Source organism: Oncorhynchus mykiss, chromosome 29 (assembly GCF_057628025.1).
Source record: "Oncorhynchus mykiss isolate SJ-2025 chromosome 29, ASM5762802v1, whole genome shotgun sequence".
NCBI classification, from domain to species: Eukaryota; Metazoa; Chordata; class Actinopteri; order Salmoniformes; family Salmonidae; genus Oncorhynchus; species Oncorhynchus mykiss.
Genome location: NC_143050.1, coordinates 36,459,440 through 36,484,728, shown reverse-complemented (window position 1 = coordinate 36,484,728; position 25,289 = coordinate 36,459,440). Strand labels below are relative to the sequence as shown.

The 25,289-nt window shown below is 44.0% G+C and overlaps 1 protein-coding gene across 5 annotated transcripts in view; it reads left to right on the top strand.

Annotated features, from left to right (window-relative positions):
- Positions 1-25,289, top strand: part of LOC110509626 (multiple C2 and transmembrane domain-containing protein 1) — a 45,192-nt gene that overhangs the window by 11,758 nt on the left and 8,145 nt on the right. For 2 of the 5 annotated variants that reach the window (XM_036967669.2, XM_090227106.1), the window contains exons 2-8: positions 17,513-17,633; positions 17,891-18,033; positions 18,115-18,194; positions 19,454-19,580; positions 22,672-22,710; positions 24,458-24,622; positions 24,691-24,821. In XM_036967669.2, coding sequence (XP_036823564.2) covers positions 17,513-17,633; positions 17,891-18,033; positions 18,115-18,194; positions 19,454-19,580; positions 22,672-22,710; positions 24,458-24,622; positions 24,691-24,821 — 806 coding nt within the window. Of the gene's footprint in view, positions 1-16,070; positions 16,813-17,512; positions 17,634-17,890; positions 18,034-18,114; positions 18,195-19,453; positions 19,581-22,671; positions 22,711-24,457; positions 24,623-24,690; positions 24,822-25,289 lie in introns of those variants that run through there. The other 3 variants (XM_090227107.1, XM_036967671.2, XM_036967670.2) reach the window with 3 other exon arrangements.

The following is a 25,289-nucleotide window of genomic DNA, read 5'->3' as shown; positions in this document are numbered from 1 at the left end:
GGAATACATAAACGTTGATCGTTTTTGGAACAGTTGTGTCATTCATTTATTTTCACAGATTTTTTGTGCACTCATAGACTAAAATACTGAATTCTGGTGTGTGGAATATAGAGGAGATGGTTGCTGTGTGGGCGGGAGGTTCTGCCTGTCACTTGTTCTCAATAGCCAGCCTGTCTCAGAACGGGGACTTGAAGAGGGAGACTCCAAAGTCCAGGAACTGCTTGTTCTGTGTTTGCAGTGCTAGTGCTTTTACTTCATCTGTGTATTTCACATATTATGTGCCCAGTATGATAGAGCAAAAAACTTTCTTAGCAGATATTGACAACATGACAACAACAGTAGCTGTAGATGATGTAACATCTGGGTGTTGGGCAGAACCCCTAGGTCCTGCAGAACAGGAGCAGAGTTCAAGGGAACAGGGTAGGAGACAGAGACGTAAACAAGCAAACACACAGGTTACACTTTACTGTGAGAAAAACTGATGGATTAGTGCAGTGTTATAAATGGTAGATATGTACTTTTCAACACTTTTGGAAGGTATAGCCTACCTCAAGCTGGCCCTTCTCTGACTCAGAGCACAGAGAATCAGACTGATCCGAACTCACTTGTTCTGGTGGATGGGATACTTCCTGGGGGGCTCTGACAGTCGATGGTCCTAAAGTCATTTGGAGAGGTAAATTGAAGAGGTACATTTTTATAAGCATAACGACAATTTCTTGCTTTCTCAAATGTCAACCAAAGCTTAACATAGTTTGTCTATTGGGCTTCACTGAAGTGTAGAGTGTCAGGGTTTTCAGTGGTCGACCGTCCAACTGCTCCAACTGTAGAAGATTGTTGGCTTCCACCTAGGTAACCCTAGATAGACAAAGAGAAAAATATCAGTATTCAGGAAACTAAAACTAGCTTCAGGTTATTTTATTGTCTGAGATTTATTTTATATTCACTTTAACAGATGGTGAAATAACGGCGAGGTTTCCCAGGTCTCGCCTTCCTTTCGTTCTTCTTCCAAACCAAGTCATTTGCCCAGATGTCATAGCACTTGGTCCAAGCAACCTTTTTAATGGGTTACAGAAGGGAATTTAGAGTTAAGCACGTACTCCTCCTTTACTGACCTTAATGGGTATTTCCTTGCCCTCCACCCACTTGGTAAAGTGATCGGTCGCCGTCAGACACCAGCTGTTGCCATTCCTGGATTTCGTGAAGAGATCGATGAAGTCCACCGCTAACATTTAAAGTGTTAGAGAGAAGATTTCTTTATACTTACCCGTATCTGTGTCATACAGTATACAGATGTTCATATTTGTAAGGATTCTCACACACACACACACACACACACACACACACACACACACACACACACACACACACACACACACACACACACACACACACACACACACACACACACACACACACACACACACACACACACACACTATAATATTGAACTCTGCTGTGGTCAAATAAAGCAACCATTACAAAACAACTTATCAGTGCAAAATTTGAATTGGGACACTTACCGATCACTTACCAGCATCACTACTCTGGACAGTTCTGACTTAGAATATGTGGACAACTACAAATACGTAGGTGTCTGGTTAGACTGTAAACTCTCCTTCAAGACTCACATCAAACATCTCCAATCCAAAATTAAATCTAGAATCGGCTTCCTATTTTGCAACAAAGCCTCCTTCACTCATGCTGCCAAACACCCTCGTACAATTGACCATCCTGCCGATCCTCGACTTCAGTGATGTCATTTACAAAATAGCCTCCAACACTCTACTCAACAAATTGGATGCAGTCTATCACAGTGCCATCCATTTTGTCACCAAAGCCCCATATACTATCCACCACTGCGACCTGTACGCTCTCGTTGGTTGGCCCTTGCTTCATACTCGACGTCAAACCCACTGGCTCCAGGTCATCTACAAGTCTCTGCTAGATAAAGCCCCGCCTTATCACAGCTCACTGGTCACCATAGCAGCACACACCTGTAGCATGCGCTCCAGCAGATATATCTCACTGGTCACCCCAAAAGCCAATTCTTCCTTTGGCCACCTTTCCTTCCAGTTCTCTGCTGCCAATGACTGAAACGAACCTCATCCCCATACTGTATTTATTTATTTATCTTGCTCCTTTGCACCCCAGTATCTCTACTTGCACATTAATATTCTGCACATTCTACCATTCCAGTGTTTAATTGCTATATTGTAATTACTTTGCCACCATGGCCTATTTACTGCCTTACCTCTTTTATCCTACCTCATTTGCACTCCCTGTATATATACTTTTCTACTGTATTATTGACTGTATGTTTGTTTTACTCCATGTGTAACTCTGTGTTGTTGTATGTGTCGAACTGCTTTGCTTTATCTTGGCCAGGTCGCAGTTGCAAATAAGAACTTGTTCTCAACTAGCATACCTGGTTAAATAAAGGTGAAATATTATTAAATCATGTGCCTTGATGAAACAACTTTGATGGGCTTCAACTCTGGTGCCACAGTCTTTGGCCTCTCAAACTTCTGGCTTGCTAGATAGGGTACTGAGCTGCAAAAAGTGACAAAATGGAAACTTGCGTGCTCTCTGATATGACACTCATTGAAATCATAAACATTTCAGATATAATAGAATATGATTGATAAAAAAAAAGTTATTTCACTTGCCCAGCTGTCCACCTCCTTTACAATTCCCTGTCAGAAGAAGCGTAGGTTGATTTTGGCAATCGTGCTTCACTCCAAAATAGCCAGCATGCATCTCGGTCAGCACGGCCTCCTTCTCCTCCTTAGTAAAAATCACCCTCCTGCCTGGCTGGCCATCCTTCCCCCTTAAGTACACATGATTGTCTGGAATTACCATAATTGCTTACACCTATCAATTTGATTGATCAGGTTTAACTGATACTGTAGCTAGACACCTCAATATGACAGACATATAACTATATCAGTGGAGGCTGCTGAGGGGAGGACGGCTCATAATAATGTCTGGAATGGAGTCAACTGAATGGTAGTTATCAACCACATGGAAACCACCTGTTTGATACCATTCCATTTACTCCATTCCAGACATTATTATGAGCCATCCTCTCCTCAGCAGCCACCACTGAACTATATGTATAGCTAGCAACTAGCTAACGTTAGATGGAAAATGGTTGTATGTAGCTAAATCCGTACAATTATCTAATATAAGTTAACTGCTCAACGTTATTGTGAATTTCTCTGAATGTTGAGCTTCTTTTCGAGATCAGTGGTGTTTTCATAGTACTTCGCCTGGTTGGAAAGATAAAAGAAAATCTCCTTGAGGTATGCCACTGAAGTGCAAGCCACATACAAACAGAAAGCCGCGTTAACAGTTACAGTAGCTTGCTAGCTAGTGTTAGCTAAATAAAACTGTCTGGCAGCTACTGTAGCTGGCTAGCTGACTAGGCAGGCTGAGGTATATAAGTACGATAGCAAGCAACGTCAATCTAAAAACAGCTTCAATTAATTATTCCTATTTAACAATATTTACATATATAAAGACAAGTACAAGGTAAAGAAAGTGTTCTCTTTCCAGTCTCTTTCCGTCAAAAGCATTGACCTTGGAGAGAAATTGTGAGGTCATAATTTTGCAGAGCGAGCATTTATGCGGTGAACTAGAACTGTCCGCATCCTCTTTCCTTCGCGACAGCTACGAGGTAAAATAGAGCCAAGCAACCAGCATAGCAACGAGCGCTTTGGTTCATTACATAATCCGGTCAGAATGTTGCAAATTAGCAACAAATACTAGCCCTAGCAACAGCCCTAGGAACAGCCCTAGCAACAGCCCTAGGAACAGCCCTAGCGACAGAAGCTAGAACTCATCGAATCCCATTGTGACGCAGAGGGGGACACTATTTGGCATGACAGGCCCTCGAACCAAACTACTCCCTATTGACGTGCGGAGTAAGCAAGTGAGGCAGGTACACGGACCAAAACAACCCACATGGCTGTTCTGTGTTCTGCTTTTAATTATGAAAACCTGCTAACTTGTAGAAGAAATCATGGCACGCGATTTGTGACCAAAATCAAACATTGTGTATCTGTATTGTTGTTCTACTACACCACACATTAAATAAATTATATCTCCTCTGCCAAAGTACAATGCATTTGAAAATAATCAGACCCCTTTACTTTTCCCATGTTGATACGTTACATGTTTACTCTAAAATAGATTCAATTGCACATTTTCCTCATCAATCTACACACAATAGCCCATAATGACAAAGCGAAAACAAGTTTTATGTAATTTTAGCAAATGTATAAAAAAAATAAAAAAAACAGAAATGCCTAATTTACATAAATATTCAGACCCTTTGCTATGAGAGTCGGGATTGTGTCGAAGCACATATTTGGGGAAGGGTAACACAAAATGTCTGCAGCATTGAACGTCCCCCAAAAACACAGTGGCCTCCATCATTTTTATATGGAAGCAGTTTGGCCCGGCGGCCAGTCTTGGTGGTTCAGGAAGGTGACCAAGAATCCGATGGTCACTCTGACAGAGCTCCAGAGTTCCTCTATGGAGATGGGAGAACCTTACAGAAGGACAACCATCTCTGCAGCACTCCATCAATCAGGCCTTTATGTTAGAGTGGCCAGACAGAAGCCACTCCTCAGTAGAAGGCACATGGGAGCCCGCTTGGAGTTTGCCAAAAGGCACCAAAAGACTCTCACATCATGAAAAACAAGTTTCTCTGATCTGATAAAATCAATATTTAACTCTTTGGCCTGAATGCCTGGCGTCACGTCTGGAGGAAACCTGGCACCATCCCTACTGTGAAGCATGGTGGAGGCAGCATCAGGGTGTGGGGATGTTTTTCAGTGGCAGGGACTGGAAGACTAGTCAGGTTTGAGGGAAAGATGAATGGAGTAAAGTATAGAGAGATCCTGGATGAAAAACTGCTCCAGAGCACTCAGGACCTCAGACTGGGGTGAAGGTTCATTGGGACATTGACCCCAAGCAGACAGCCAAGATGACGCAGGAGTGGCTTCGGGACAAGTTTCTGAATGTCCTTGAATGGCCCAACCAGAGCCCGGACATGGACCCGATCGAACATCTCTGGAGAGACCTGAAAATAGCTGTGCAGTGACCCTCCCCATTCAACATGACAGACCTTGACAGGATCTGCAGAGATGGAGCAATACAGTACCAATAAAAAGTTTGGACACATCTACTCAGGGTTTTTCTTTATTTTTACTATTTTCTACATTGTAGAGTAATAGTGAAGACGTCAAAACTATGAAATGGCACATATGGAATCATATAGTAACCAACAAATTGTTAAACAATTCTTCAAAGTAGCCACCCTTCGCCTTGATGACAGCTTTGCACACTCTTGGTATTGAACGCTGAGCTGTAGTCAATGAACAACATTCTCACATAGATGTTCCTTTTGTCCAGGTGGGAAAGGGCAGTGTGGAGTGCAATAGAGATTGCATCATCTGTGGATATGGTGGGACGGAATGCAAATTAGTGTGGATCTAGGGTTTCTGGGATAATGGTGTTGATGTGAGCCATGACCAGCCTTTCAAAGCCCTTCATGGCTACAGACGTGAGTGCTACGGGTCGTAGTCGTTTAGGCAGGTTACCTTGGTGTTCTTGGGCACAGGGACTATGGTGCTTGAAACATGTTGGTATGTTGGCTCACATTTAGCCAGCTAAATTTCTATAGCAACGAATTCTTCAGAACTAAACTGTTCCAGGCTGGCAAACTCACGACTAATTCCACTTAACTCCAGTTTCCCTGAATTATATGACTGAGGTTTGACTATTTTATTAATGAAATGTTTTTGTGTGTAAAATAAATACCAATGTTAAAATACACTGAGTGTACAAAACATTAGGAACACCTTCCTAATATTGAGTTGCACACCTTTTTGCCCTCAGAACAGCCTCAGTTTGCCGAGGCATGGATACTACAAGGTGTCGAAAGTGTTCCACAGGGAGGCTGTCCCATGTTGACACCTAAACTTCCCACAATTGTGTCAAGTTGGCTTGATGTCCTTGGGTGGTGGACCATTCTTGATACACACGGGAACTGTTGAGCATGAAAAACCCAACATCGTTGCAGTTCTTGACACACTCAAACTGGTGCACCTGGCACCTACTACCATACCCCGTTCAAAGGCACTTAAATCTTTTGTCTTGCTCTTTCACCCTCTGAATGGCACACATATAAAATCCATGTGTATAAAAATCCTTCACTTCATCTACATTGATTGAAGTGGATTTAACAAGTGACATCAGTAAGGGACCATAGCTTTCACCTGGATTCACCTGGTCAGTCTATTTCATGAAAAAAAGCAGGTGTTCCTATTGTGTATATAACATTACACGTTTAGGAATGACGGAATGCATTTGAAACATCCCACAATACAAACACTTTTGTATGACTTAATGAACATATATCGATATGAGTGGGTAAAACGCTGCTTGTGCATTGACAAGCAAAGCACACCAAAGACTGCATTACCGATAAGCATTCAAACAAAGACAAGACTTCTAAAAGCATATATCACATCGTAGCGTGATGAATTTGCAAGATAACTTTTCTTTCATTTTTTATTTCGTGCTCAAATTAAAATGTGCCACTGACTTGCCCATGGATTGACGGTCCAGCATTGTCTCAATGAAGAGGTCGACGTTCGACTAGCCTCTGGCATCACTTTGAAAGGGAACAATCTGAGCCTCTGCTTCATTCTGTTACCGTGGAATTGCCCTAATGTCTTAATGTCACCTAACACAGTATAAAATCACTGAAGAAAACACTGCTGTCTAATCATTTAAAGCCTGTTTGTTGAAGCGTAAATCCATCTTAGAGCTGTAGTTTACTTTATTGTAAATAATGTGAAGTAAATAATACTGTTGGGTATTCTGTAGAACCCTATTACCATCTTATTGATCTGTGTGAGACTTTAATAAATGTGTGTGTGTGTGTGCGCGAGCATGCACGTGCGCGTGTATGTGTTTTAAGCCCACAGTCTAATCAATGCTTATCTTGGAATTCAGATCGACATGCACAGTAAACAAGAGTGCACTTAAGAATGTCCACCAAAAGTGCAGTAGTTGGAGGCAGCCTTTTCAAAGATGAAAACGGTTAGTATGTTGACACAAGTGTGTGTGCTGGACAACACATTGGGTGTAAACGCTGACACAGTTACAGTCAGCACTTCCTGCTGATGCTGTATGAGCTCAATCCGTGTGTGTGTGTGTGTGTGTGTGTGTGTGTGTGTGTGTGTGTGTGTGTGTGTGTGTGTGTGTGTGTGTGTGTGTGTGTGTGTGTGTGTGTTAGTACTATTTGCATAATGAGTGTAGGCTACATGGTTTTCTGTGCCTGTGTAGGCAGTGGGTTGGTAGACAAATAGCATGGTTGTCTGTTTGTAGTTAGAATTAGGGTTGGTAGACAAATAGCATAGTTTTCTGTTTGTAGGTAGTTGGTGGATAAAAATAAAAATGTGCATAGTTTAGTGGAATTCAATTGGTGCGTGTGTACAGTATATTTGTTATGTATCTTATGTATCACACGCATACAGATACAGATACAGAGCCTTTGAGCGCAAAATCGGTCAGACATCGTGGGAGCTGCGGCTACAGCATCTCAAACAGCAAATGCATATTTCGTGTTCGCGTGTCGGAACTAGGAAACTCTGACACTTTCGACTTGCTAACACCTACATAAGAGTGTCAAAACCCACAAAACCTACCTCGGTAGTTATTATATTTAATGACACCTACATAAGAGTGTCAAAACCTACCACGGTAGTTATTATATTTAATGACACCTACATAAGAGTGTCAAAACCTACCACGGTAGTTATTATATTTAATGACACCAACATAAGAGTGTCAAAACCTACCACGGTAGTTATTATATTTAATGACACCTACATAAGAGTGTCAAAACCTACCACGGTAGTTATTATATTTAATGACACCAACATAAGAGTGTCAAAACCTACCACGGTAGTTATTATATTTAATGACACCTACATAAGAGTGTCAAAACCTACCACGGTAGTTATTATATTTAATGACACCTACATAAGAGTGTCAAAACCTACCACGGTAGTTATTATATTTAATGACACCTACATAAGAGTGTCAAAACCTACCAGGGTAGTTATTATATATAATGACACCTACATAAGAGTGTCAAAACCTACCACGGTAGTTATTATATATAATGACACCTACATAAGAGTGTCAAAACCTACCACGGTAGTTATTTTATATAATGACACCTACATAAGAGTGTCAAAACCTACCACGGTAGTTATTATATTTAATGACACCTACATAAGAGTGTCAAAACCTACCACGGTAGTTATTATATTTAATGACACCTACATAAGAGTGTCAAAACCTACCACGGTAGTTATTATATTTAATGACACCTACATAAGAGTGTCAAAACCTACCACGGTAGTTATTATATTTAATGACACCTACATAAGAGTGTCAAAACCTACCACGGTAGTTATTATATTTAATGACACCTACATAAGAGTGTCAAAACCTACCACACAAGGCAAAACATTCCATAACACCATAGCCTACCTGTCAAGAGTGCGTTTATGTTCTAGAACATTTTTATATAACATGGACCATGTTAAATTATCATTGTAATTGTGCACACATTGATCTCAGACATGCACCTACCCCAATGCTATGTTGCTGATGACTGGGATGAATGCAGGAGCAGATTTCAGGAGCAGGACAAGACACCCTCTTTTTGACTGATGACTGACATAAGGGCATGTAGGTGATAGGCCTGTCTGGCTGATATGATTATGATGGTCGTAATGCTTCATGACAGTGTCATAAAGTGTATTTGATCACGCTCTCCGCAGCCGATGTGAGTAAGACCTTTCAACAGGTCAACATTCACAAGGCCGCAGGGCCAGACGGATTATGTCTTCTGTTGTTGCTTTATTGGTTCCTGGCTTGACTCCTGTCACTGGTTGGTTCCAACTGCAGCGTACACAGACACATGACTGAACAACCGAGAGCTGTCGGACCGCCTCAGCGGTTACATAACTGGCTTAGCACCTGTCAATCAAGAGGTATCCGCTCCAGGGATTATAGCCAGAAGCTAAGACTTCACTTCTCCTCTCCCTCCCACTCTTCCTCCTCCTTCTACTCCTACCTCTTTGTCATCCCTTCATTCAGCTTAGTATCTTTTCCCCTAGTCCTCTGAGCTCTCCCGTCTTTACTGTCATTAAATGCCTTTCTATCACTTTCTCCCTCTTGTTCTGTTTCTGCCTCTAACGCCCTCCATCTATCTTGGCTCTCTCTCAGAGGACACAGGCTATGCTGGTGCAGAGAGTGAGTCTGGCCCTGTCTGTCTGAGGGGGCAGTATGTGTGTGTGTCTCAGATGAGGTCAGGGACTGAGCGGATGTGAGGATGAATTTAGGAGAGGCGGTGGCTGTTTTCTGGATGAGTGGAGCTTGTCGTCCCTAAGTGGTGCCTTTTGGCAGGCCCCTCTTTTTCTCTCTCTTTCCCTCTTTCCTCCTGTGCCAGTTTCTCCCACTCTCCCCTCCGTTCTCCTTTTATCTCCCATTCCCTCCCAGTCTCCACAACCATCTCTCTCTCCTCCTCTCTCTCTCACTTCATGAATGAGGGTTGGCGTTTCAAGGGTTACGGGACGAGTCACATCATCTGACCTCAATATGCGGATGACTGCTATCGGTGAGCTTTAGCTGCTGCCTCCCTGCCTCCTACCCCCTGTTTCCCCATGCCACCTAACCCTTGCTTCCCCATGCTATGGTTTTCAAGGGTTTCGTTGTTTGAATGTGTTACTGTTGGTGGCTCTTCTAAATTGTGGCTTACAGTATTGCTCTATCTTGCACCCAGTCCTTCTGCTGGCTGGATAGGTTCTCTAGTGGATACCTGTCTGGTCATCATGAGACCTGTGTGAAATGTTTTCTGTGTGTGTGTGTGTGTGTGTGTGTGTGTGTGTGTGTGTGTGTGTGTGTGTGTGTGTGTGTGTGTGTCTCTGACAGGTTATCCCCGACACGTTTGAAAACATGTGGGAAATCCAGATGCAGAGTTTGTGTGTGTGTGACTCAGTGGGTGACTCACACTCTCAGGAGATGACTTGATCTGTCAGCTGTCTAGGTCAGGGAGAAATCACAGTAACATCAAAGTGAATGAATCATGTTGGTACACGTGTCCCTCGGTTCCCTAACTGGTTTCATCACACATGTCTGTGCTGGGATGAAGGAGATATGTAATTCTTCTCATGTTTGAGGATTATCGCTATGCAAGCATGGTTTCTGTGTCACTCGACACTCTAACATATGTTTAATTGAAAGGTATACTGCACTTCAAAGTGATTATATTATTCTGTGACTGTGCTCTGTAACATATGCTGAATATGGTCATTTACATAATCAGCATATGCTTTTAATCAATGTACAGTAATATGTGGCCCGTACAGAAACCAAACCCTTAATTCTGGAGGGGGAAATTGCCAGCAACATGCTCCAACCAACCCGTCTGAACCAAATGTGTTTTACTGTAGTTTGTTTGAAGTGCAACACAACAACGCTAATCAAGAGGAACTCGCTAGAATTCATTCTTCCTTCAAGGCTGTGTTCTGTTGTTCCAAAAACAGGTTGCTATATGACCTAGTTATTGCTCAGAACTGCTATCTTGCTGTTTCCCGTTTTAAATATTTGGGAGGCAATATATTTGCTTCCTTAGATAAAACCATTGCCAGAAACGTTAACACTTTAACGCTCAGATTGTAAGATGGCGCCGGAGGGGAGGGCCGCCGTCTTATCGCCTCTCAACCAACCTTGCTATTTTGTTTGTTATTTCGCGTTATTCGTAACTTGTTTTGTACATAATGTTGCTGCTACCATCTCCTATGACTGAATAGAACTGCGAGCGCTCACCTCAGATTAGACAAAGAGTCGGACGGTAGGGAGGTACTGCAGAAATCCAACCAGACCACCATAGTCCCTGTGTCCAAGAACACTAAGGTAACCTGCCTAAATGAGCCGTAGCACTCACGTCTGTAGCCATGAAATGCTTTGAAAGGTTGGTCATGGCTCACCACAACACAGAAACCCTAGACCCACTCCAATTTGCATACCACACCAACAAATCCACAGATGATGCAATCTCTGTTGCTCTCCGCACTGCCCTTTCACACCTGTACAGAAGGAACACCTATGTGAGAATGCTATTCATTGACTACAGCTCAGCGTTCAACACCATAGTGCCCTCGAAGCTCATCACTAAGCTAAGGAACCTGGGACTAAAAACTTCCCTCTGTAACTGGATTCTGGACTTCCTGACGGGCCGCCCCCATGTGGTAAGGGTAGGTAACAACACATCCGCCACTCTGATCCTCAAAACGGGTGCCCCTCAGGGGTGCGTGCTCAGTCCCCTCTTGTACTCCCTGTTCACCCATGAAAGCATGGTCAGGCACGACTCCAACACCATTAAGTTTGCCGATGACACAACAGTGGTAGGCCTGATAACCGACAACGATGAAGACAGCCTATAGGGAGGATGTCAGAGACCTGACCGTGTGGTGGAAGGACAACAACCTTTCCCTCATTGTGATGAAGACAAAGGAGATGATTGTGGACAACAGGAAAAGGAGGACAGAGCGCGCCCTTATTCTCATCGAGAGGGCTGTAGTCGAGGAGGTTGAGAGCTTCAAGTTCCTTGGTGTCCACATCACCAACAAACTAACATGGTCCAAGGACACCAAGACACAAGAGGGCACGACAAAACCTATTCCCCCCCAGGAGACTGAAAAGATTTGGCATGGGTCCTGAGATCCTCAAAAGGTTTTACAGCTGCACCATCGTGAGCATCCTGACTGGTTGCATCACTGCCTGGTATGGCAACTGCTCGGCCTCCGACCGCAAGGCACTACAGACGGTAGTGCGTACGGCCCAGTACATCACCAAGGCCAAGCTTCCTGCCGTCCAGGACCTCTATATCAAGGAACGCCTTAAAAATGGTCAGACTCCAGCCACCCTAGTCATAGACTGTTCTCTCTGCTACCGCACGGCAAGCGGTACCGGAGTGCCAAGTCTAGGTCCAAGAGGCTTCGAAACAGATTCTACCCCAAGACATAAGACTCCTGAACATCTAATCAAATGGCTACCTAGGCTATTTGCATACAAGGTAATATGTACATGCGTACCTACATGTACATACTACCTCAATTACCTAGACACCGGTGCCCCCACACATTGACTCTGTACCAGTACCCCCTGTATATAGCCCTGCTATTGTTATTTACCCTTTGCTTATTTGTTGTTATCTCTTACTTACTGCATTGTTGGTTAATTAAGGGCTTGTAAGTAAGCATTTCCCTGTAATTTCACCTGTTGTATTCCGCGCATGTGACAAATAAAATTTGATTAGATTTGAAATCCATTCAATCTGACCTCAGTATATACAATAATATCCCAGTTGCTTTAATGCTTTAACAGGCAGAATATCAATTGTCAAAATGACTATATTGCCGCGGCTGAATTTCTGTAGTTCAATGCTTCCCTTTTGTCTCCCCCTTCTGGTTATTGGGATACGTTTCATAGTGTGGTTTCAAAATGTATATGGCAAGGTATATGATCACGGATAAATGTAAAACGAGGGAAAGATGTTGGACTATCCGTACCAAACTTTTAAAATTGTATTTCCAGGCACTAGCATTCTTTTGTCCCCTAGCTGAGTATAGAGAGAAATATGGTGTCTCATATTGTCCTGGAAGAGGTGGTCTTCACTGATATGTCCCTTAAACAATGTCAACTACACTTTGGTAGTATTACTGCTCACACTATTTCTATTTGGTACAAAAAAATGTTTTACTATATAACTGGGAATGAAAATGGCATGCCCATGCTGCAGAATTTCACAATAATACCTTGCTATCTGGTGGGGGGCCTTTTGCATCCCACCAATGGGCCAAATGTGGAATCCGTACCCTTGCCGATAATCATGGACAGTAATGGTTTGAGAACATTCCAAGATTCAAAAAATACATACACGTTATCAGGAAACTCCTTTTTTCCCCCTATAATTTACAATTTAGGTCAGCTACTCTGGCCTGTGAGGTCCCTTGAGAAACACAACTACCGAACCATCCAATGATGAAATTTAAAAAATAAATGATGTGGGCTCCTGAAGGGATTGATCTCTATAATACTGTATATTAAATTCATATCCTGAGCTAGCCATTAAAACGTATGGTTCACAGATCTAATTGAATCTGAACAACCTTTTAACTGGAACAGAATTTGGCAAAAACATTACCTTGGCATCCTGTATTCTGAACCATCAATTCGTTTGAAGTTTGTTCACAGACTGTATTTAACACCAAGGAAGCGTTTTACGATGCACCAAGGATGCGTTTTACTGTGCACTATGTCGCCTAAATCAGATAGGCACATTCCTTCAAATTATGTGGGAGTACCCTGCTGTTAAATTCAGGTGCAAAGTAAAACATTTTTTGGGGGGGGTGCATGATTTTAAATATTCAATGCTTTGCATCTATTATGTTACTTAAAATGATGATAGTGCCCTTGAAACTCTCAATCAGTCAGAGAAGATTACTGCTGTGAAAACCTTTTTTAGAGAGAGAGAGAGAAAATTACTATGGTAATCACAGTCTAATTCTTTGATTGCTTTTGTACATTTAAACCTCCTCTGAATTGTTTTTCTCTCCATTTGGTCACAAAGTTGAGCTCACAGTACATTTAGCCAGTTGAAACATGTCTGTTGTCATGTCACAGAGCTCACGGAGATCGCCTATACTGGCTGCTTGTCTCACTAAATAACCAACACACAGACACAGTCTCTCTTCTGAAATACCCTGTACTGCATGTATATCAGTGCCTGCTGATAGGATTGTACCTGATCAGTGTGTATTATAAGCCCAGCAGCGCTCATCTCCTGATTTAGTACCAAAGGCCTGTGGAGATCAGCTGCAGGCAGCTTGTTGTTCACACACGCACAGCCAGGTTGTTTAGACATATGGCTTAGTCCAGAATCAAACCTTATCCATTCACTGTACATAATGCACTACTCAGGGCCACAGCCTGGTTGGTTAGACATACGGCTTAGTCCAGAATCAAACCTTATCCATTCACTGTACATAATGCACTACTCAGGGCCACAGCCTGGTTGGTTAGACATATGGCTTAGTCCAGAATCAAACCTTATCCATTCACTGTACATAATGCACTACTCAGGGCCACAGCCTGGTTGGTTAGACATACGGCTTAGTCCAGAATCAAACCTTATCCATTCACTGTACATAATGCACTACTCAGGGCCACAGCCTGGTTGGTTAGACATACGGCTTAGTCCAGAATCAAACCTTATCCATTCACTGTACATAATGGGCAGGCATACAGACAGGCATACAGACACACAATACAATTGGTTTTGACGTTTGACATTTTTCCATTGGCTCAATTGTACCAGGCCAGTCAAGTGTCTTGTCGTTGTTTGGCCAATACCTCTCTCCTGTTTCGTAGTCTATCGACTACCCCCCCCACCCCCCCCCTCCTAGCCATAGCGAGACTAATCACATCACTCTGATTGATTGTTAGTACAGATCACTATTATTGATCACCTATTGATTGTGTGCACAGAGAGGTTGTGTCTGAGTGATGGTCTATTGTTGATATCATGAGATGGGAGATGTCTGATGGAAAGACTCAAAACACCATGATTGTGTAATGAAACCATGAAAAGTAATGCACCCTAACCGGAGATCTGGTGTTTGGATGTAAACACCAATATCAGTGTTATGAGACAAAGACCGTTTTAGAACAGAATAGAGGTACTCTGGAACGCCCAAAGTGGTTATTCAATCTGAACATTGATTTTTTTGGGGGGTGGGGGGGTCAATGCATGTAAAAGGCAGCATAAAAATACGTTTTTTTTTTTGGGGGGGGGGGGGGGGGGGGCAGACTGTCTCTCATACAATCAAATGGTTAGTAATAAATGCAAATGAGTTATAGCCTAAATGTTGATTAATGATAGCACCCGGTGGAGAATATTTTTGTGGAGTTCCACCTTTTTCAATGCTTTATTTAGACAGAATAGAAACAGGAGACAGAGAAGGAGTGAAAGTGGGACAGGCGGAAAGCGGAAATGGAACCCCTGGGGCAGTAAGATGGTGCATTTCTTTGGAATTGATTAGAATTTTCACACCCTCAACCACACAGCCACACTGTAAAACATTATTCTGGGGTGAATTTAAATTGACAACAACAACAAACAAAAGTACAAATACTTCATAGAAAATGAATGCAAGTTGTTTCAATGATTTTACCCCAAAATGTAAGAATCAATCCAACTTAAATATGTTGCTCAAAATGTAAGTCACTTTTATGAGGGCAACCAACCAAAGAGAGAACATTTAGTGATTGAACTGATTTGGTTTGAATCGAACATCTTGTCACGTGGCTCTTTTTTTTTGTTGTTGAGGATTATGGGTAATTCAAATGTTTTAGACTTTATGATTATTTCACAGAATGTTGTATGCACGTTTGAAGGATGAAAAGTTAACTTATATATGAGTATTAAGCAGCTTGATGTGCCAGGAGGATGAATGGATATCAAAACCATAAATCAAAAATGACGTTCAATGGTGAGACTACCCATTCCCACATTTCGACCTTTTGACGGAAGAGGCAAAGATAGTGCTTGTTGTAAAACCTTCAGTTACTGTTGGTGGGTTGAGCACTGTGCTCAACAAGCCTACCAAAACGGGCAAACGATCAGATGCTGAACATCAATACATTTTTAACATACTGCAGAAGAGCTGTTCTAACGCTGAAACACAATGATAGTGTTTAGAAGATTTAGAGAGGGGAAACAACACCAAAAGAGAAGGTATCTACTTCTGCACTGAACCAAACTCGAAATGCCAAAATAGTGTTTTCAACCTCTTCCGGTAGGGCTCCCAGGCCCTGGGAAGGTGTCACTCAACACTTGATTAAGTGGTGTTACAACACATCATGACATCTTTCGAAAACATCTCGGAAGGATGTGTTTCAGTACTCCAGCAAAGTTCAGTTTTGCCTCCTTTGCGTTGGTGCCAGCTCAGTTGCCACTCGTTTAGGTGTTACAGAGCACTTCATTTTAAGTTGCTGGGTTGCTGACCGCCATTGATTTATGTGTGTCTGTGTGTTTGAGTGCGCCTGGAGGGAGAAAGAGAGAGCGGGAGAGAATTACTATGGTAACCACAGTGTAATTATGTGGTACAGCAATGTATAATCCACGGAACCAAACTCGGGAGACAAAGCCGGCACTGGCAGTGTGTGTACACTGTGATCACTATGTGATCAGGGATGCAATACCGTAGGGTTGGTGTTTATCCCTGGGCTTGGTCTATGTCCTGATCACCAGATTTGTTTTTTTGGTGTAAGTGGGGACAATATATCAGCTGACCCTCTCTTCACCAGAAGTATAATTCCTATAGAACCTGTAGCAGGAAATGGTTGAGTACAGTAGATGCACACACTGACCGGCCTCGGTTAATGCATCGTGATGACAGTGGACCTGGGCATGGAAATGGAGCAACACCGGAATGGATATGAATCGTAGATAAGAAGCTCACACTCAGCTCAGGAAGTCTTTCTCATGCAACATCCTGTTAGTGGTGTCCCTGTAGATGTGCTGTTTCATTGGTTTTCTCTTGGTACATGAGACCCACACTGATAGCTCACTGGTCTGCTCACTGGAAACGCGTGTGCCCTGCCTACACACACGTCCACAGCAGAGGAACGGGACTAAGCTTTACGGTCGCTTTTATGGTGAATATTATGCTCTCGACTGTGTTTGCTAGTGAAAGCATCGCTGCTGTAGGAGCTGTAAGGCTGAAAGCATCACTGCTGTAGGAGCTGTAAGGCTGAAAGCATCGCTGCTGTAGGAGCTGTAAGGCTGAAAGCATCGCTGCTGTAGGAGCTGTAAGGCTGAAAGCATCGCTGCTGTAGGAGCTGTAAGGCTGAAAGCATCACTGCTGTAGGAGCTGTAAGGCTGAAAGCATCTCTGCTGTAGGAGCTGTAAGGCTGAAAGCATCGCTGCTGTAGGAGCTGTAAGGCTGAAAGCATCGCTGCTGTAGGAGCTGTAAGGCTGAAAGCATCGCTGCTGTAGGAGCTGTAAGGCTGAAAGCATCGCTGCTGTAGGAGCTGTAAGGCTGAAAGCATCGCTGCTGTAGGAGCTGTAAGGCTGAAAGCCTCTCTGGTGCAGGAGGTTCCAGGAAGTTGGATTCCTCGTTCCAATGCTGTGTTTTGGCCAACATGTTTTTCAGGATGTCAGGTTTATTATGCTTTGTGTGTGTGCTTTGTGTTTCTCTCTCTCTCTCTCTCTCTCTCTCTCTCTCTCTCTCTCTCTGTGTTTGTTTGTCTGTGTGTGTACGCCTGTGAAACTGTGTGTGTGTGCATGCATGTTTGTGTGTCTGTGTGTGTTAGGTTGTGTGTTTAACGCTGTATTTTTAAACATCTGTCTTCCCAGGTTATGGGTGCCACTGGTGCCTCGGGGGTTAACTCGGACAAAGCTCTGCCCAGCTCAGAGATGTACCAGCTGGACATAGTGCTGAAGAGAGGACACAACCTGGCCATACGGGACAGAGGAGGTACCGAGTCATATACAGTATATCTGTCCATCTATCTTTAGGGGGTTGGGAGGTACAGGGTTGGACTGGAATAATGTGTTTGTAAAAAAAAAACTAAATCATGAAATATCTGTCTCACTTTTTTCTCTCTCTCTCTCTCTCTCTCTCTCTCTCTCTCTCTCTCTCTGTCTCTCTCTCTCTCTCTCTCTCTGTGTCTCTCTCTCTCTCTCTCTCTCTCTCTCTCTCTCTCTCTCTCTCTCTCTCTCTCTCTCTCTCAGGTACCAGTGATCCATATGTGAAGTTTAAGCTGTGTGGGAAGGAGGTGTTTCGCAGTAAGACCATCCACAAGAACCTTAACCCTGTCTGGGACGAGGGGACTAAACTACTGGTTGACAGTCTGCAGGAACCTCTCTATGTCAAGGTAACGAACATGCGCGCGCGTACACACACACACACTCTTAAACACACACTCTAACACAGATGGTGTGTGTTTTCCCTGCAGGTGTTTGACTATGACTTCGGCCTTCAGGATGACTTCATGGGTTCAGCTTACCTCTACCTGGAGTCCCTGGAGCAACAGCGGTACAGTAGGCCTATGGCATCTGTATATCACCTGTTTGTGAACTGTTTTGGCATATACTGTGCATACAGTATGCAGATCACCTGTCTGACAGAAGCTTTTCTCCAAAGCGACTTACAGTACAGCGAGTGCATGCATTTTCAGTCTGTGTATATGACGATCCCTGCACAAATTCAACTCACAACCTTAAGCCACACGAAACCACATGACCGCATTACGTCATTAGCTATTGTGGCTCCCGCGCTGCGCTTTGGTCCAATCCTTCTTCATGCAACGATGAGCGTTACAGAACTACCCACCACAAACGGACCAAGCAGCGTGGTATGGAGGAGCAGAGGGTTCAGGATTCGTGGACTTGGGAGGTAATCCTGGACGGGAGAGGACCCTGGGGGCAGGCTGGGGAATATCGCCGTCCGAAAGAGGAACTGGGGGCAGCTAAAGCTGAGAGGCGGCGATATGAGGCAAGTCAGTGAAGCAGGCACGAGAGGCAAAAGCACCCAAAAGCACACAGGGAGATTGGCGGAGTCAGGCTAAAGACCTGAGGGAAGGAACGTGATACTGGTCAGGCACCGTGTCATGCAGTAAAGTGCACGGTGTCTCCAGTGCGTGCTCATAGCCCGGTGCGCTATGACTGCTCAGTGCATCCTATGCCTGCACTCCGCCCGTGCCGGGCTAAAGTGGGCATTCAGCCAAGTGGAGAGGTGCAAGTGTCAAGCACTAGATCTCCATTGCTCCCCCACAGCCTGGTTCGACCTGTGCCTGCACTCTGGAGGTGCCGGGCTAAAGTGGGCATTCACTGGAGTGGGCACCCTCGTTGCGGGGCCCGCAAAGTGAGTCTAGTCCAGGCCCGCAACGAGGGTGCCCAGTCCGGAGCCAGCAACGAGGGTGTCCAGTCCGGGGCCCGCAGCGAGGGGGCCCAGTCCGGGGCCCGCAGCGAGGTCCTCGCACAAGAGGCGCCACCAAAGTGGGCCAAGCCAGAGGTGGAGCGGGGTCTACTTCCCGCACCAGAGCTGCCACCGCGGATAGATGCCCACCCAGACCCTCCCCTATAGGTTCAGGTTTTGCTGCCGGAGTCCGCACTTTTTTTTGGGGGGGGGGGGGGGTGGGTACTGTCACGCCCTGACCTTAGAGAGCTTTTTATGTCTCTATTTTGGTTTGGTCAGGGTATGACCAAAAAATCATGAACACTTACCCCGCTGTGCTTTGGTCCGATCCTTCTTCATGCTACGACAACGATTGAATGTGATCTATTCCTGTGCAGGGCAATACCAGTTAATCTAACACTGCAGGACCCTCACTACCCTGATGTAGACCTGGGAACACTGGAGCTGACCGTCACCTTAAGGCCTAAAGACGGCTCCATAGAGGAGCCGCACAGGGATGCCACTGTAAGTGTTACACCACCACTTACCCACTGACAACAATTATCACTATAGGAGAGGGTTTTGCTCCAGCCTGGCACTAACACGTTTCATTTTTTGACGAGATGCACGGTAAGGGAACCAGATCACTGCAGTCCCGGAAAAACTACAGGGCGGTGCAGGTTTCTGTTCCAGCCCAGCACTGAACACGTTTAGCTCTGAGGAAATGTAAGGCAGCCAGTAGCTATAGTGTATTGAGGGTCTAGTGGTGCTGAGTCTGTAAACTGTTTGCGTCCAACAGACAAAGGAGGTGGTAAAGGAGCATTGTTGGAAGCCTTATGTGAACAAAGTGAGTATATCGGTAGTTAGCCCATTAGTCTCCTGTAGCATATTCCATACCTGCCAACTCCAATTAGTCTCTTTTAGCCTGATGTAGCCTGGCTTAATATTCCTGCATGCCCTCTCTCCATCTCCCTGACACTCTTTCACACAGATGTAATATCCATCATGGGAATTTATTGGGTTCTTACCCCTTGATTAGTTTTAATTAAAGCCTTAATTACAGCAGCATCTTAGACCGTATTATTTTTTTTTGCATCTGTATCTGGAGCAGTGTGGAACTGGAAGCAGGAATTTGGAACACTCTGTCCTGTTCTGTTATTTTGTGTTCCACATCGGAGGGGGACGAGGGGGGGGGAGGGGGACAATGTATTATGCATGATCTGCTGGGTTAATTAGACATGGACCCGACGGCTACACTAACAACAAAGAAGAAGAAAAAAAGTTGCTTCAACGAACAAGGCAACCAGCTGCAATAGGATTGTGATTTTTCTCAACAAAATGTTTGCGTGTGAAATTCCTGTTGAACAAATTCACAATCTTATCGCAACTGGTTGCCTCACAACTGTATGTGGAAACAACATTTCTCTTCTTTTTTTTTACAGTGTACACAGCCTGGCCTTTCAAGTATGACCCTCTTCCACTCTGGGAGACATTGTGGGGCAGGGAAAGAGAAAAAGGGGTGGAGATAGAGAGAGGGGGTGGGGCTACTGATCAGAACCAGTGTGAAGTGTCTCTTATCAATACTTTGATACTCTACACACCCCTTGCAGTCTTCACATTTTGCTACCTTGAAATAAAATATACAAATTTATAAAAATTCATATAAACATTTTCCCCCACCAATCTACACCATCTACTGAAAGAAATCATAGAAGATTTTCCAAATGAATAAAAAATGTAGATGTCTTGATTGCGCCATTACGGCTGTGAATCATTTTGAATAAGATTCTACCAAACTTGCACAACTTTTAGGGCAACACATATCCATTCATTTGGACAAAATTGCTCCAAATAGTTTGGGAATCATTTTGGAAATCATTGATGGACAGCAATATTCAAACCTTGTCTCTGATTTTCAAGCAGATTTAAGTCAGGACTGAGACACCACCTCTTGGAAAGCCATTCTGGTGGGTCTTTGGCTATACAATTTCCCAGGGTTAGGTTTTCAGAAGACTACGGCAGGTTTTCCACAAACGTTTTACCTGGGCTTTGGCTCCTTTCATATTTATTTTGATGCTGACAAACTCCCCATTCCCTGCCAGTGACAAGCATACCCATAACATGATGCTGCCACAACAATACTTGAAAATACAGAGAATCAACAACATCACATTCACTCCTCATAACTGGTCTGTTTGCCACAAGGCCATTAAGTAATACTGTAATACAAAATGGCAAATACATCTTATTTGACCAGTTTCTCACAGCAGAAAAATAATCCTGCAGCAACAGGAACTGTGAATAATTATGTGGATTATAATTATTGGACAATTTTTATGAGTTGATACGTTTTTAGTTAGGGTAAAATCAAGTCTGACATTTTAAAGTGGAAATTACCAACTTTAGAAGCCCTTCGAATACACTGCAATTTGCAATCAGGACATCTTTGTTTATCACAGGTTTTTAGACATTTGGAAGATATTTTTTCAAAAAATTTCACTTTGAAAATGTGGAATAAGTTGCATAGATTTGTTGGTTTTAGATGTAACATTAAGGCAGCAAAATGTGAAAACAGTGCAAGAGGTCTGTAGACTTTTTGGCCCTGTAGTTGATGGTTTGGCCCTGTAGTTGATGGTTTGGCCCTGTAGTTGATTGTTAGGCCCTGTAGTTGATGGTTTGGCCCTGTAGTTGATGGTTTGGCCCTGTAGTTGATTGTTAGGCCCTGTAGTTGATGGTTTGGCCCTGTAGTTGATGGCTTGGCCCTGTAGTTGATGGTTTGGCCCTGTAGTTGATTGTTAGGCCCTGTAGTTGATGGTTTGGCCCTGTAGTTGATTGTTAGGCCCTGTAGTTGATGGTTTGGCCCTGTAGTTGATGGTTTGGCCCTGTAGTTGATTGTTAGGCCCTGTAGTTGATGGCTTGGCCCTGTAGTTGATGGTTTGGCCCTGTAGTTGATTGTTAGGCCCTTTAGTTGATGGTTTGGCCCTGTAGTTGATGGATTGGCCCTGTAGTTGATGGATTGTCCTTGTAATTGATGGTTTGGCCCTTTAGTTGATGGAATGGCCCCGTAGTTGATGGGTTGGCCCTGGAGTTGATGGTTTGGCCCTGTAGTTGATGGTTTGTCCTTGTAATTGATGGTTTGGCCCTTTAGTTGATGGAATGGCCCCGTAGTTGATGGTTTGGCCCTGTAGTTGATGGTTTGGCCCTGTAGTTGATGGGTTGGCCCTGTAGTGAATGGTTTGCGTATAAAGTATATCCACTTATTCCAACTACTCTACATACAGTGCCCTCAAAGTGTTTTTGCCCCTTGACTTTTTCCACATTTTGTTACATTACATTACAGCCTTAACTCTTTGGCATTCAGGCCAAATAGTTCAATCTTGGTTTCATCAGACCAGATAATCTTGTTTCTCATGGTCTGAGTCCTATAGATGCCTTTTGGTAAACTCTAAGCTGGATGTTATGTGCCTTTTACTGAGGAGTGGCTTCTGTCTGGCCACTCTACCATAAAGGCCTGATTGGTGGAGTGCTGCGGAGATGGGAGTCTATGTTGAATGGAGTGCTGCGGAGATGGGAGTCTATGTTGAATGCTCTTTGAAATAATGTGTCTTATTTCTAGACCATGCTGCTCAAACGGACCTGGAGGCGATCCAGTAAGGTAAAACTATGACGAATAGCATCAGCTCCTATCCCTAGCCATACCCAGTGTGTGTGTGTGTGTGTGTTTGTGTAGCAGCCGCGTCCATCCCAGTGCTGTGTTGTGTTGGTGTTGCTGTGCTCTATCCCCTCATCCCCCTCCACTGAACGGCATCATGAGGGGCCGCAGTGACTGGCAGGTCTGCATACTCACATCCATACCCACATAATACTGTCAGATCTGGCCCTTAGCCGTATGGAATTTGTTGGCCCTCTACTCATTTAGCAATGCGGCAGAGTGAAAAATGTGCAGTTTACAGCTAAGTCCCTGTAATTCTACACATTTTTTGCCATAGGTTGAAGAGAAAAGTTTTCAGTTTTGAATATGATATCTGAGTGAGAGTGACTAACAAAATCAATGGGGGCCCCCTGGTCGGTAATCCGACCATGATTACTACAAGTTTGATAGCTGGCTAGACTAATTTATGAATCAAAAAATGGTAGCTGACATGAGCTAATTGACTGTCAGTGACTGACTGTAAGATAAAAGAAAACTGCCGACGCTCGACCAAATTTCGAAATTGCCCCTTGTGTATTTTACGATTATATCTCTTGACGGTAATTTGAGACGCCGACTGAGCTCCAAAAAAAGACAAATATTTGCCCATCCCTGGTCTACAGTAGCTGGTCAAACAGGTCTGAACGGCATGGTCTATCTAATTGGTTATGCTGGTTTACCAGCATGGTCACCAGCATACTGCCCCTGAACAAGGCAGTTAACCCATTGTTCCTAGGCCGTCATTGAAAATAAGAATTTGTTCTCAACTAACTTGCCTAGTTAAATAAAGGTCAAATTAAAATCAATAAAAAATAGCAGCATAAGATGGACACTAGCACACCAGCTAGTGTCCAAAAAGTGTCCAAAACACAACAAAGGCTGGCCACCAGCAAAACCAGCTCTAGTCACCAGCATATGCTGGTCTATGCATTTTTTTTTTTCTCCAGCAGGGTCAGTCTCACTGCCACACCAGAAAGAACACTGTCCCATTTTAAACACAGAGATAAGCTCTGGATCTTAAAGATTATTAAAACCCTAATTCTAAACACCATAGTTCAGCAAGGAAACACCATGTCGAAATATGTTTCGCCATATATTAAAGAACGAATAATGCAAGTCTTGGCGATATGGGCTCTGCTCCTTCCGGGCAGCTCACTGCCCAAGCAAAGCATCGATATATACAATGAACTGCAAGCAGTGAGCGCGGTCAGCTCCACCAATCCCCCAGCAGGGAAGCAGAACAGGTGGAGACTTGGGGTTGGGAGCAAAATAAGAACAGGCATACTAGAGAATCAGAGGCGCTCACCTTAAATAGACCGCCAAAGAAGTGAAGCGTGATTGTTAATCGCGTCTAATTGGTGCAATCCAAAGCTGATGCGTCAGCGGAGGCGGGCACTCGGGTTCCCCTTTCAGAACTGACTTTGCTTTATCAATGGTGTCACGTTGTGAGTTATAGTACAATCGATAATGTGTCTCTGAGCAGACAGTCTGTCTAACAGCTGGTGCAGGTGATACACTGTGGTGCTGTAGAGCTGTTTGTTGTGGTTGTCATCCTCTCCCATATTTTAGCACCGGGGTCGACATGATGTTGGTGCTCCTGCTTTAAGCACCAGAAGTGATTCAAAATGTAAAATCTATGTAACGGACTTTCTTTCTTCCTTTCCCTCTCTCCATCTCTCTTTCTCTGTCCCTCTGGGTTTTGTCTCTGCAGCAGCAGTCCGTGCGTCTGGCAGAGCTGCACCGTAAGCACCAGCTGTGGAGAGGCATCGTCAGCATCTCTCTGATCGAAGGTCGTGACCTTTGCCCCATGGACCCCAACGGCCTCAGTGACCCCTATGCGAAGTTCAGACTGGGAAACCAGAAGTACAGGAGCAAGGTACAGACGCGACATACACACATGCACGCGCACGCACAGGTCATCAGCGTCTCTCTTTCTCCCCGTAGACCATGCCTAAGACGCTGTGTCCCCAGTGGAGAGAGCAGTTTGATCTGCACCTGTATGAAGAGACAGGAGGAGTGCTGGAAATTGCAGTCTGGGACAAAGATACAGGACGCAGGGATGACTTCATAGGACGGTGAGTCTGTTTGTGTGTGTGTCGGTGTATGTGTTTTCTAGTTACATGTCGTCCCCACTGAGTGTGTGTGTGTGTATTTAACTGTGTGTGTGTGTGTGTTTAACTGTGTGTGTGTGTGTATTTAACTTTCTGTGTGTGTGTATTTAAGGACATTGTTACAAATGCCAAACTCAAGACAGTTGTCGATGACTAGTTGGTTACTCGTTTCCCATTTAACAACTAAAGCCTTGCACAAAGTAAATCACCTCACACACTGGACATCTACAATGGATTCACCAAAGTCTTCAGTCTACCACTGAACAACCAATGCCTTGGAATACTGAGATAATGCTGGAAATCGTATCATAAAGCTTTATCTCCAAGCATATTTTTCGCATAGTGGCCTCAGCTACATTGTTCACCCTAAAAAAAAAAGCAGTCCTTTCTCCCCGTCAGGGAATTGAACCCCGGTCTCCCGCGTGACAGGCG